Raw genomic sequence first — 12,735 nt, forward strand, 5'->3', positions numbered from 1 at the left:
ACCTCTGGCACAAGTGGTACCCTCAATGAACTGCACACACCAGAAGGTACTGAACTTTGTACTTTTAAACTATATATTCAGGGAAAGACAGCTGACAAGCAAACATTTCCTGATTTATGTTCTTTTGGAATTCTTTATACAAGTGGTGTAGAACTAACCACCAAACAAAATGTTGAAACCTTTCATAAGACAAAAAAAATATGACATCTAGAAAACACCTGATAGATTATCGCTAGGGAATTTTAGTTGCTATGATGCAAAGAATAAACTTACAACAGGTTTACTTCATACTTTTTAAAACAAACAGCCTACTTACATGTACACATCTGCATTACCGTGAATGAAGGAACTTTTGTTTTATTTTTTAAAACCTAACTTGTTCTCAGAAGATTAAATATTTAACAGTAATGAAGTCTCCCTCTCTCTAGAGTCCCCCTCATTCACTTTCATTTATTTATCCCTCTATTTAAAAATCTCTTGTTTATAAACACTTATCCCATATCAGTGTGATATTACTGTGCTACTTTAACTCCTCAAGACTCATTTACAGGCCTCTGAAGAGCTTTTAGTGAAATGTTTCTGTATGTTAAGCCAATTCTTTACTACCTGATTAACAAGAAATGTGCAGTAGGCCTGTATAATTAATACGTTGGAAATTTTAAAATGTGATCATTAGCAGTAAATAAACCTAAAAATGAGAATGAAGATGGGATCATCTGGATGCATGCAGTCTCATAATAAAATCCTTCCCTCAATAAAAAGTACTTAAAAAAAATTAGGTCATAAGTCCACCCCCCATCTAAACAGACAGTCCAAACTCTTTCAGATACAGCCATCAAATAATTTATAAAAACTCACAGACTGTGGTATATAATGTTATTTTTAGCACTATTAACGTGCTTTTAGATACTAGTGGAAAGAGAAGTAGCCTAGTCACTAAGAAGCAGTCTTTCGAAACTACTAGATTCTTCAATGCCTTATTATACAGTTTATACACACTAAAAAGCAGATCAGAGATTACAGATAGTAGTGCAAGAATGAACGTGACTGCAATTAGCTGGCAACCTGATGAGAGGAACAGCAGGCTGCCCTGAAAGCAGGAAGAGATGATTTAGAAAAAGCAAGTTTCCCCTGTTAGGTTTTTGTTGTGCACCTCACCTGCTCTGGAAGTAGTTTGCTAGCTCTGACGCTTCATGGTTCAGACTCCTCAGGTGAACGATTAAATTTCCAGAGTTGGTGAACATGGCGCCACATGTTTTGCACTCGTAAATCCGAGGCTTGCGGATAATATGCCGGGAAACCCGCATGTGGTGTTTATATTCCCCGAAGGAAGTGAAAGTGGCACTACATATCTGGCACCGGAAACAGCGTTTACCTTCGTGCTTCAGGCGATGCATCTTTAGCGAGTAAGCTCGGGTGAATTTTTTCCCACAACGGTCACACTGAAATGGTTTAATGCCTGTGGGAAAAGAGGGGGAAATATTTACTTTGTGCAACTGGAGGTCACATTTGGCAATTTCTGTTCAACAGGACAGCAGCTGTGACCAGTCAGAGTAAAGTGCTGATTTAAGAAGGAGAGAAACAGGTTATCTTTAAAATGGCAGAAGTGATTAGCATAAACCTGATATTTGTCTCAATCAGATGACAAGGAAGTTTTATAATGACCAGGTCCTTATACAGAGAGACAAGGTGGATCCTTATAGAGTCCTTCTTCGTTATATAACTTAAACCCGCTGTAAGGCTTCTGTGGGTTAGAAACCAAGGCAAAGATACTGACCTGCAGCCAGAGTGTTTGATGCAGCAGAACCTATAAACCACCTTTGTTGTCTCCTGATCTTGGACTGATCTGAGCTGGGCTGGTCAGTGCAACACAGCAACCTTTAAATTGCTTTTAGTAGAAAGTTTCATCAACTGTCTATAGCCCCAATAAGCAGTTCTGGTAGTAAGGGACTGCCTGGCCATAGGGATACCCTAGCTTATGCAAGGAGCCTGACAAGGGAATTGTGGTACAGGAGCCTACACAGCAGCTCTATGCCACCTGTGGATGCTTGCATACAGGGGTGATCCTCTGGGGGCCAGGTAAGTAAGCCTTAATGCAGCTTTGCACAGTCAAAGGAGCACAAAGCAGCACTAACACATCTGATGATCTGGCCCTTAGTTTTGTCCTACATCCAATTTAGAAGCCTTGTTACCAACTCTCTCATCATTTACTGACCATGCTCATTTCAGAGTGAATACAAATATTACACGGTACAGCAGCAGTTAATTTGCAATGGAATGCGTATGGCTGAGAGAAACATGCTCTCCCTAAACAATCACATCACCACCAGCACTAATACTATACAAAAGGTTAAACCACAAAAAGTCCTATTAAATGGTCTGACAGAATTCAGGCCAAGAATCTGGAACTCTGACCTCAATTCACACTATAGTTCAAAAGAAAAAAAATGTTAAATGGTCTAAATTAAGGATGTTGTTTCAGTCCAAGCTGTTAACCTTACTTGTCAATTCTTCTGCTTTCCTCTTGTGTAAGTGAGCTCCTTTAATTGTGGCTTCCAACATAGTGAAAGCTACAGTTAAGGTTAAACTGAGTCTCTTTATAAACTTGCTTTCACATGCTCAACATTCTAAAATATTGTCCTTTGGGGCTGAAACTTTCCATGCTTGGTTTCTGTCCAAAAGCATTTATTTTCTTGAAAAGTTTGAGGCAAATCTCTTCAGCCAATTGAGTTAAGAGAAAATACTTCTGGCATTTACAGACTGGAGGTTTCCTCATACGAGTAACTCAAAAACAGCTAGTAAAAAATATCTTCCAACTTCCCATGCAAGTCTTACTGACATCTGTCCACTAACAGATCAAGCTGAAATACTTTATGCATGCTTGATGGATATCTTAAAATTTTAGCAGCCTACTTGGGACAATTTAATAACCAAATATGCACAGGCAGGTTGTCTTGTTACTGTCAAATGCCAAAAAACTACATTAATGGATCATATTGGGCTAAGTAACAGTTGCTAGTAAAAACTTGTGCCTTGAGAATTGTGGTTCTTCTGCCCACATACATTTTATGGCATTTGTGCAAGATGACAGGTCAAATATAAACCAGGAGAGAGTAAACTTGTTAGTGTTCAATTGCAAGGATCCAATTTCTCTTATATCAAAATGACTTTTATAGATTTAAACATTTTATTAGGTAAATGGTGGCTAACTCCATCAAAAGTTGCTTTCTATATACACTTTATATAACTTATTGTGTATTTCAGCCATAAACATGTTTAAAATATCAAAACTATTATGAATAATCTGATTTCTTAAAAACCATCAGCAAGGATCAACCATTCTGACTGATGGGCACAAGTTCCATTTGGTATACAACTATAAGGGGCATCTTAGAGGCCTGTACTGTAACTGTTAAAAGTATCTCTACATTCACTGGACTATCAAAGACACAGTTAATGCTGATCTAGCAAATCCTACACTGTTAAATCTCTGGGTGACAAACAGTAACAACCTCATTAACAGCTCATCCTTTGGTCACTTGTTTGAAAGAAAATGGCTGCAAAGAAATCTGGAGAGAAAGGCTGATTCAAAAGCAGCAGACCTAATACTTAACTCTTGCTAAATGACACTGACTGCAACCACTTAATTTATTAGTCATTTTGATTGCTCCCTTTCACCTATCCCTGCAGAAGTTTCTGAGACACAGGAGGACATAACTACTAATCTCAGCTACCTGCTTTGGATAAAATGGTTTTGGTCACAGCTTTCTTATGGTTTATGAGTCTCTTCAAGCAACACAGCAGACAATTCTGACATCCAAGGATGAACTCCAATCTACACCACTTGAGACTGGTATAATAAAAAAAGCCAATGCAGTACAACCCTTTCAAAGGATTCATAGGGCTTGTCTACACTAGAAACTTGCACTGGTGCAGCTGTGCTGCTGTCGTGCTTCTGGTGAAGATGCTCTAAGCCAATAGGAGAAAGCTCTCCCCTCAGTTTAATAATGCCACCTCTGCAAGAGGTGGTAGCTGTATTGGCAGCAGAAGCTTTCTCACTAAGATAGCGCTGTCTACACCAGCACTTAGGGCAGTATAACTACATTGCTCAGGGTGTGGATTATTCACACCCCTGAGTGACGCAGCTTAACATCTTGATTTTCCCTCAAACCTTTCCATAAAAGCAGGAGCCCCATTACTGTATGAATGTTTTATTCCACTAACTTTAATAAATATGTTTTCATCCATACAAAGTTTAATTATTCAGCATCACAGCTAGACTGTATGTTGGAAAAATAGGTATGCACACAGTGATTAATCCCAATTTTTAGAAATCTGAAAAAGAGATTGAAGCAAAAAAGTCAGTTTGCATACAGCAGTTCATTTAAAAACAGTTACAGTACTAAGCATGCTGTAAAAACAGCAAGCGTTCTGGATCCATGACCTACTTATTCATCGAAACAGTTAAGTTTCTTTACCTGAGTGGATGAGCATGTGCTGTTTTAAGTTCTGAATGCGGGTGAATCGGACCCCACAGGTTGGACACTGAAAAGGTCTATCCGGGCCATTTGGGCTGGGTCTCTCTGTGCTACTGGTAGAAGGGGCAATGTAGAGTTGGTAGGGATACTGAACGTTCTCCAACCTGGGGGGAGAAAAAAATCACTAATTTACAAGCAGGCTAGAAAAAAAATTGAGGTGGCCTGTCCAAAGAAAACCTGACCCGAGGCAAGAAATGACACTGGCCTCTGACCTCAATTTCTTTGGAAACAGTCACTGAACATTAGCTGTACAATGCACTTCATTTTTCAGAGAACATATATATATATAGAATATGTGCATTCTTCCAAAAGTACATAACAAAGTGCAACTGGCAAATGGAGCAAAAGAAAGAATTTAGTAAATTAGTAAGATGGGTAGGCAAATCCAATTTTTTATTTTTGCAGTTCTTGTGACATTTAAAGGAAACTGAGGCAGGACAGTTCATTTTCAGCTCAAGTTAGATTCAATAATTAATCAATAATATGATTTACAATTTCAAGTCATCAGCTTGCCTAGCAGGCAGCAAGAAAGTAAACTGCATTTGTTTATACTGGATGTTTGTTTGATACAGCCTGCTTCGTGACAGGATATGTATCAGTATGTTTAAAGTTAGCTAAACTTGGTTATAATTTTAAGGTCATTAGGTAGCAGATGAAGGAAAGATTTTAACTTTCAAAGAAATTAATTACCTGACATTATCTAAGTACCCCCACCTATTCTCTAACTGCAAACTAACTGCGGGGAATATAGCACTGTAATTTGGTCTTCTGGTGTGGTGTTTTCTTCAGGGTGGACGGGACACCTTAGTCAACTAGAAACAGCCCTGCCTATCACTTAAACACAAACATAAGAATGGCCATACTGGCAGTGGCCAGCGCCAGATAACGTCAAGGGAATGAACAGAACACGGCAATTACTGAATGATCTATTTTGTCATCCAATCCAATCCAGTTTCTGGCAATCAGAGGTTTAGGGACACCCACAGCATGGGGTTGCATCCCTGATCATCTTGGCTATCAGCCACTGATGGACCTATCCTCCATGAACTTATCTAATTCTTTTTTGAACCCAGTTATACATTTGGACTTCATTACTTCCCCTGGCAACCTGTTGCCTATTAGTTTCTTTGAGTGATCCCTGATTCTTGTGTTACATGAGGGGGGTAAACAACACTTCCCCATTCACTTTCTCTACACCATTCATGATTTTATAGACCCTACCATATCCCCCCTTTTCCCTCACCTCTTTTCTAAACTGATCAATCGAAGTCTTTTTAACCTCTCCTCACACAGAAGCTGTTCCAATCCCCAATCATTTCTGTTGCCCTCTTCTGTCCCTTTTCCAATTCTAATATATCTTTTTTGAGATGGGGCAACCAAAACTGCACGCAGTATTCCAGGTGCGGATGTCATGGATTTATATAGCAACATCATGATATTTTCTGTGATTATATATCCCTTTTCTAATGGTTCCTCACATTTTTAGCTTTTTTGACTGCAGCTACACATTGAGTGGATGTTTTCAGAGAACTAGAGACAATGACTCCAAGATCTTTCTTGAATGGTAACAGCTAATTTTATATAGACCTCATCGTTTTATATGTATAGTTGGGATTATGTTTTCCTAATATGCGTTACTTTGCACATATCAACATTGAATTTCATTTGCCATTTTGTTGCCCTGTCACCCAGTTTTGTGAGATCCCTTTGTAACTCTTCACAGCCAGCTTTGGACTATCTTCAGTAATTTTGTATCATCTGCAAATTTGCCAGCTCATTGTTTACCCCCTTTTCCAGATCATGTATGAATACGTTGAACAGCAGAGAGACAGTTCCTTGAGGGACCCAGCTATTTACCAATCTCCATTGTGAAAACTGACCATTTATTCCCACCCTCTGTTTCCTACCTTCTAATCCAGGGGTAGGCAAACTTTTTAGCCTGAGGGCCACATGAAAATTGTATGGCAGGCCATGAATGCTCACAAAATTGGGGGTTGGGGTGTGGGAGGGCTCCATCTGGGGGTGTCGGTTCTGGGGTGGGGCTGGGGGTTCAGGAGGCTGCTCCAGGCTGGACTGAGGGGTTTGGAGGGGTAGGGGGGTAAGGGCTGGGGCAGGGGGTTGGGTCGTGGGACGCGGTTGAGGGGCAGGCTCTGAGCGGCGCTTACCTCAAGCAGCTCCCAGTCCCCTCTCTGGCTCCTTCCCAGAGGTGCAGCCAGGCAGCTCTGCACGCTGCCCTGTCCGCAGGCACCGCCCCTGCAGCTCCCACTGGCTGTGGTTCCCAGCCAATGGGAGCTGCGGGGGCGGCACTTGGGGCAGAGGCAGTGTGCGGAGCTCCCTGGCTGCCCCTATGAGTAGGAGCTGGAGGGGGGACATGCCGCTGCTTCTGGGGCCATGCGGAGTGGGACAAGACCCTGACCCTGCTCCCCGGCTGGAGCACCAGAGCAGGGCAAGCGCCGGACCCCACTTCCCGGCAGGAGCTCGAGGGCTGGATTAAAACGTCTGGAGGGCTGGATGTGGCCCCCAGGCTGTAGTTTGCCCACCCCTCTTCTAATCAGTTACTGATCGAAAAGAGGACCTTCCCTCTTATCTCTTGTGACATTGGCAGACCAGCCAACCTATGCAGGACCCATAACAACTTAACAGGAGGCATTACAATTGTATCAGGATAATTCACTTGTATGTGAATTTCTAAGAGATGTACTAGACCACAACAATCATTAACTCATTCATAACAGACATCAAGGGTAGATGCTAAGTATATTTGCCTGTGTTTACCTATATTTTGTTAGAAATTTATCAATGTAATCAAATTAGCTTTTAGATTCTAAGTCTGTTTTCATGTCTTAAATTGTCTTACGTTATGTATGTGACTGTGTTCAGTTAACCTTAAGATCAAAGATGTGAGATACTGCAGGAAGTTGATATTACCTACATTGTCTTCAGCTTATCTATCTCTGTTATAATGGAAGACTGGCTAATTTCATTATGTAAATGAGTTTACCAGTGTATGCATAGGAAATAAAAGATTAACTTCAAAACAAAGGTGCCACAAGGACTCCGAGTTGTTTTTTCAGAACAAAGGTTCACAAACTATCTGCACTGCCTACTCTTCCTAGGAGAAAAGCACTGAGGAGGCTTGGCAGCCTGCTGGAGAGCTATAAAAGTGAAACCTTGGGCCTGATCCTGCATCTCTAGTCTGCCAAACTTTAAACAGGGGAAGTTTAAGCTTTGGGACTGAGATCTTCCAAGTAGCTATTTGGAATATCCTGGAAAATCCATGGAAAAACTAACAGACTTTACATCTAAGATGCCTTTAGATTCTGACCTATTGGGATAATTCCAAAGGGACTTTTGCAAGCCAGAAGATATAACATCACTGCTACAATTCTGATCTATGAACACTGAAAATCACTAGTATGTACATGATTCTTTAGCAATTCTAATAACTCTTCTTTTCTTTTATTAATAAATCTTTAGTTAGTTTACTAAGGATTGGCTGACAGTGTGATATTTGGGTAAGATGTGAAATACATCTTGTCCTGGGGTAAGTGTCTGATCCTTTGGGATTAGTAAGAACCTCACATACGATGAATTAGGTTTTCAAGAACTCTTCACTCTATTAACCTGTTTGTCTGGAAATTGTTATAACCAAGGGCTGAAATGCCTAAGGGGACTGTGTTTGGCTTCTGGTTAACCAGTGTGGTACTGCAGAAGCTCTTTTGTTACTGGCTTGGTAATCAAATTACAGAAAACCCTCCACCAGTTTGGCAGGATTGTCTGCCCTATTTCTTCCAGTCTGCCCTGAATGTTGCATTCTCAGTGTGGCCACCCGGGCATGCAGTTTACTTTGGTGCGGGACCTTGTCAAAGGCTTTCTGGAAGTACAAGTACACTACATCAACTGGATCACCCTTGTCCCCATGCTTGACCAGAGTAATCCAGTTGATAAAAATGGCATTTTCTATTATTTGTGCTTACCTGAAAATGTCCTTTCTTTGAGCAGAAAGGTCCACAGATCTATTACTGTGGCTGCTGCAGCCTGCTCTCAGCTTAGGGGCAGAACCAGACCTGTCTATCACTGCCACCTGAAGTTCCCTCCAGTTGAGGCAACTTCCACAACCAGGATAATTTCCCCCCTAATGGAACAGAACCAAATAGCTGGATGTCAATTTCATCCCTATTCTGGAAAATCCACTGGTCTCTAGGGTGGGCTGAATCTGTGAATCTTAAAACTTAAAAAAGGAAATTTTCAGGTAAGCAGATATATTTTCCTATACTTCATCATTTGAAGGTTAACAAATCTGTTACAATGGGATTTCCACAGTAGTGGACAAACTAGGATCATCCCTTAAATATGGACATCCAATTTAATGCTCCTTCCCCTGAGCACCAAGACTTGGAAGAATACTTCTGCTAAAAAAAACAGTACTGACTAAAGATTGGATTCACCAGTATGCAGAATTTTTGTGAATTTATGTATCTATGGTCATTTGGCTGCCTAGCAGATCTCAATATAGGAGATATGACTTCTCTGCCCTGAGACTGTCAGTGCTCCTGAAGTTAGACTTGATGCTCAAGAGAAAGAAGAGTATTTCTTGAATTTACTTTAGGAATGAATCGTATGACCCAGTTGAGAGGATGACACTTGCCTGAATGAAAAATACAACAGTGGGTCTCATCTGAGAAAGCTAACTTCATAACTCATCTGACTGGAGATTACGGATATTGGAAGCTTTACTTTAATGGATAGCAAGTATAATGACACCTCCTACAGGGGCTCAATCTGGGTAACACTGTAAGGAGCAGAATGAGGTTCCAAGGTCATGCTCTACGGCCTCAGAGCTAGAATAATAGTTGTTACCTTAAGAAAGTATTTAATGCTGGGATTTGTACAAAATTCCCTTTTCCTGAACATGTTGATAACATTATACTAGAAACATGACCTTTTTACTTGGACACTTATTCGCTGACACTAAGGCCCTCCTGTAGGAATTCCAGACTATATTTCACTTGTTTAACATTGTAGTTAAATTACAGACTTTGCATCAACCAGCAGAATAAATTCTATTTGTTGAATGATTTTTAGGGTCCATGAGAGTGAATTCACTTCATTCATGTATCCATTTTAAGCCTGTCTGGATTGGGTTTTTTCCCCCCCCTCAGAGGAAGTCTACTATTGCAAAAACCAGACACTGGAAGGCTCAATGCTAGGTTAATGAGGCCTGACAGGCAGAAAGACAACAGTTTCACTGCCACTCACTCCTTCCTATTTTTTGTATGGTTCTGGGGAGCAGTGGAAAAGCACACAGTAGAGGCATTGCTCAGCTTTGTAAGTCACTTCTGATCTCACACGCCAGTCCTGACACACGGAAAGGTCACAGGCTGCTTTATTGTTGTTTCCAGATGCAAACAGGTGACTCACCAGCCCACCACACTAACTTACAATGAGTAAGAACATTTTTTGGTGCAGGGTCCACTTTAATCAAACTTCTGCAATGTAAGCCTTGGTGTTCATCTCCCCTTTGATAGACAGTGCACACAGGGATAGGAAACTTTGCTCTGACCAGGAGAAGCTGATTTTTCTATGTAATTGATATGATCATGTTTCCCATGTTTATTTATAAAAAACCCTATCAGATACTTTGACTGTCACAACCCAAAACAAGTCTGTGACCCATGGAAGGAACAGTGTTCTGAGGCCTAAATGAATCATTGTGTCCCAGATCGTAGGTGCTGTGCTCTGCTTTTTCTGGTACCTATTCCCTGAATTGAACTGGGACCTGAATGAGCCCTCTCCATTACCCCCCAGCTAGCATCTACTGAAGATTGCTCTGCCTGGTTTGCTAATGGGTGGATCCCTTCAAAAAAAAAAAAAAAAAAAAAAAAAATCTGATTTAGTACTTTCATCGGAGAGAGTGGAGACTAACCAATGAGACCTTGATCTCTGCCAATGGATGTTATGCAGAGGGTGATAATTATTACTGGATGTTTCTCAAACTCTCGATCACTGAAGCATGTCTGTGTATAAGAACAGCATGCCCAATAGAGCTGTATATTTGTTTCTGTGATACTGCATGCTCTTCCTTTGTTTTTCATCTTCTGCTAAAAATAGTCTGAGGTGAAACCTTGCATCTGATGTACTTATTCTCATCCCAATCCTATGATGGACTTCCCCGGCACCATATAACATGTATCCAAGATATCCTAGAAAACATATCCCTGTCTTTTTTGCAGCTGACTCTGTACAGAGCCCTGATCAGAAAAATTGTCTAGGAAGAGAAGTGAATTTGCTTCTTCCTTAAAGTCAATATTAATACTGGCATGATCCTGGAAGAGACCCTGATTTGACCACTTGTCAAATCAAATGGTAATACAAGTTGAGAAAATAAAAAGCTGCCATCTGCATGTAAGAGGGAAGAATGGTCTATGGGATGGTGAAATGGGAAAGATAAGCATTTTTAAGGAACTTAGGCCCTGGTCTGTTTGTTCCTGACTGCATAAGGCTAGAAAATAGGATGGGGAAAGGGTTGTACTGCTCTGATCTGAATTAGACTTTGGATGGTTTCATTCACATCCTGGCATTTCCATAGGTTGCTTGAGATTCAGAATGGACAAAGCTGTTCATGAGATTCTTGCCTTAGAATGCCTCCTGTGGACCATGTCCAGTGACCTCATTTTAACTGAAGTGGTTGGTAGCCATTCACTTCCAAACCAAAGGACCCAGAAACCAAACAGATCTAAATCCAGATAGGCCTGGTTTGGGAGTCCTGCATATAGTTCTGAGTCAACTGAGGGAAGTGACTGACCTTGCCTCAGTTGCCTGCTCTTGTTCTAGCTACCACTTGCAGTATTTTCTCCTGCTGTACTTCAGGGACTACTTCAATTTGTTTTATGACCCATAACGAAGGCTAAGATTTTGTCAAACATATATTTAGTAAAAATCACAGACAGGTCCTGGGCAATAAAGAAAAATTCAAAGAGGCCCATGACCTATCCATGACTTTTACTAAAAATATGCATGACAAAATGGGGAGCTGAGGGTTCCCACACCACCCCTAGGGACCCGGCTGGGAGCTGCAAGGCACCCCCTTGGCCCCTGGCTCCCAACTGCAGGGCACCCCGCCGGTCCCAAGCTCCCGGGGTGCCCCGGCTGGCCACGGTGGGTCTGAGCTCCCCTGCCCAGGATGGCTGGGAGCTCAGGGCCCCGGAGTTCCCAGCTACCATGGGTGATGGGGGGGGTGGGGGGGAGGGGAGAAGATACCCTGCAGCTCCCAAGTGCTGCAAGCTCAAGTCACGGAGGTTTCTGGAAGGCATTGAATCCTTTACTTCTGTGACAAAATCGTAGCCCTACCCATAACCTCTAGGTCAGTGGTTCTCAACCCGCGGTCCATGGGCTGCATGCAGCCCAATCAGCACACAGCTATGGCGCATGTGACATCCTCAGGGCCATACAGGTAGTATATGTATTGTGTGGATGCAGCCCAAATAACACAAAAAGAGCTGCATATACAACCCACAATAGCAAATAAGTTGAGAACCACTGCTCTAGGTACATGCTGCACTCGATGGAGATGTCCAGAGGGAACAGTGCTGCTTTTGTTTATTTCCCCTTTGGAAATTTGTTCCTATAATCTTGCTTTGAGGAGAGACTGGGCTCAGATTGCTCCTACAGCTATTTCAAGTGGCTAGCAATCTCTCTGTCCTGGGAGAGGCTGGGTTTGTTGTCTCTCCTTCCCCACACAGACCTGTCATAAAGTTCAAGAATGAACTCCCCAGAAATTCTACCCATCTCTAGCCCAAGGGATCGACCTGGGCCTGATAGATCTGCATTTCTCCTGGAGGGCCCAGCCTGGAATATCAGCAGGGAACACTAGGCCTCTTATGGAGATGGCAGCAGCTTTGGTAGAGTCCATGCTGTGTCCACTGTCCTTTATCCGTGGCCTGAGAGAATGTGAGGGGGAGGAGGCAGCTGAACTCCGCAGTTGGAGGTATGGCTGCTGTTGCAGGCTGTATGGTGCACTGCCCTTTAGGTAATGCTCCACTCACAAAGCCAGAGGAGGGGGAGCGACTTGTTCCTGGAGCCAGTTTTTCCAACCTTGCTTGGCTACTTTCCTGCCTGGGGGAAGGGGTCTGAGATGACCCTGCCTGGAGTGCGCTGGAGAAAGACTACATTCTGCCCACAGAATCAGACAAGCTCA

The 12,735-nt window shown here is 42.1% G+C and overlaps 1 protein-coding gene across 2 annotated transcripts in view; it reads right to left on the reverse strand.

The window, feature by feature from the left end:
* ZBTB44 (zinc finger and BTB domain containing 44) overlaps positions 1 to 12,735 on the reverse strand; it is a 54,387-nt gene that overhangs the window by 4,283 nt on the left and 37,369 nt on the right. The window contains exons 4-5 of one of the 2 annotated variants that reach the window (XM_074936596.1): positions 4,479 to 4,642; positions 1,159 to 1,459 (exon numbers count right to left, since the gene is read on the reverse strand). In XM_074936596.1, coding sequence (XP_074792697.1) covers positions 1,159 to 1,459; positions 4,479 to 4,642 — 465 coding nt within the window. The remainder of the gene's footprint in view (positions 1 to 1,158; positions 1,460 to 4,478; positions 4,643 to 12,735) is intronic. The other variant, XM_074936597.1, reaches the window with a different exon arrangement.

This window comes from Natator depressus, chromosome 22 (assembly GCF_965152275.1).
Source record: "Natator depressus isolate rNatDep1 chromosome 22, rNatDep2.hap1, whole genome shotgun sequence".
NCBI classification, from domain to species: Eukaryota; Metazoa; Chordata; order Testudines; family Cheloniidae; genus Natator; species Natator depressus.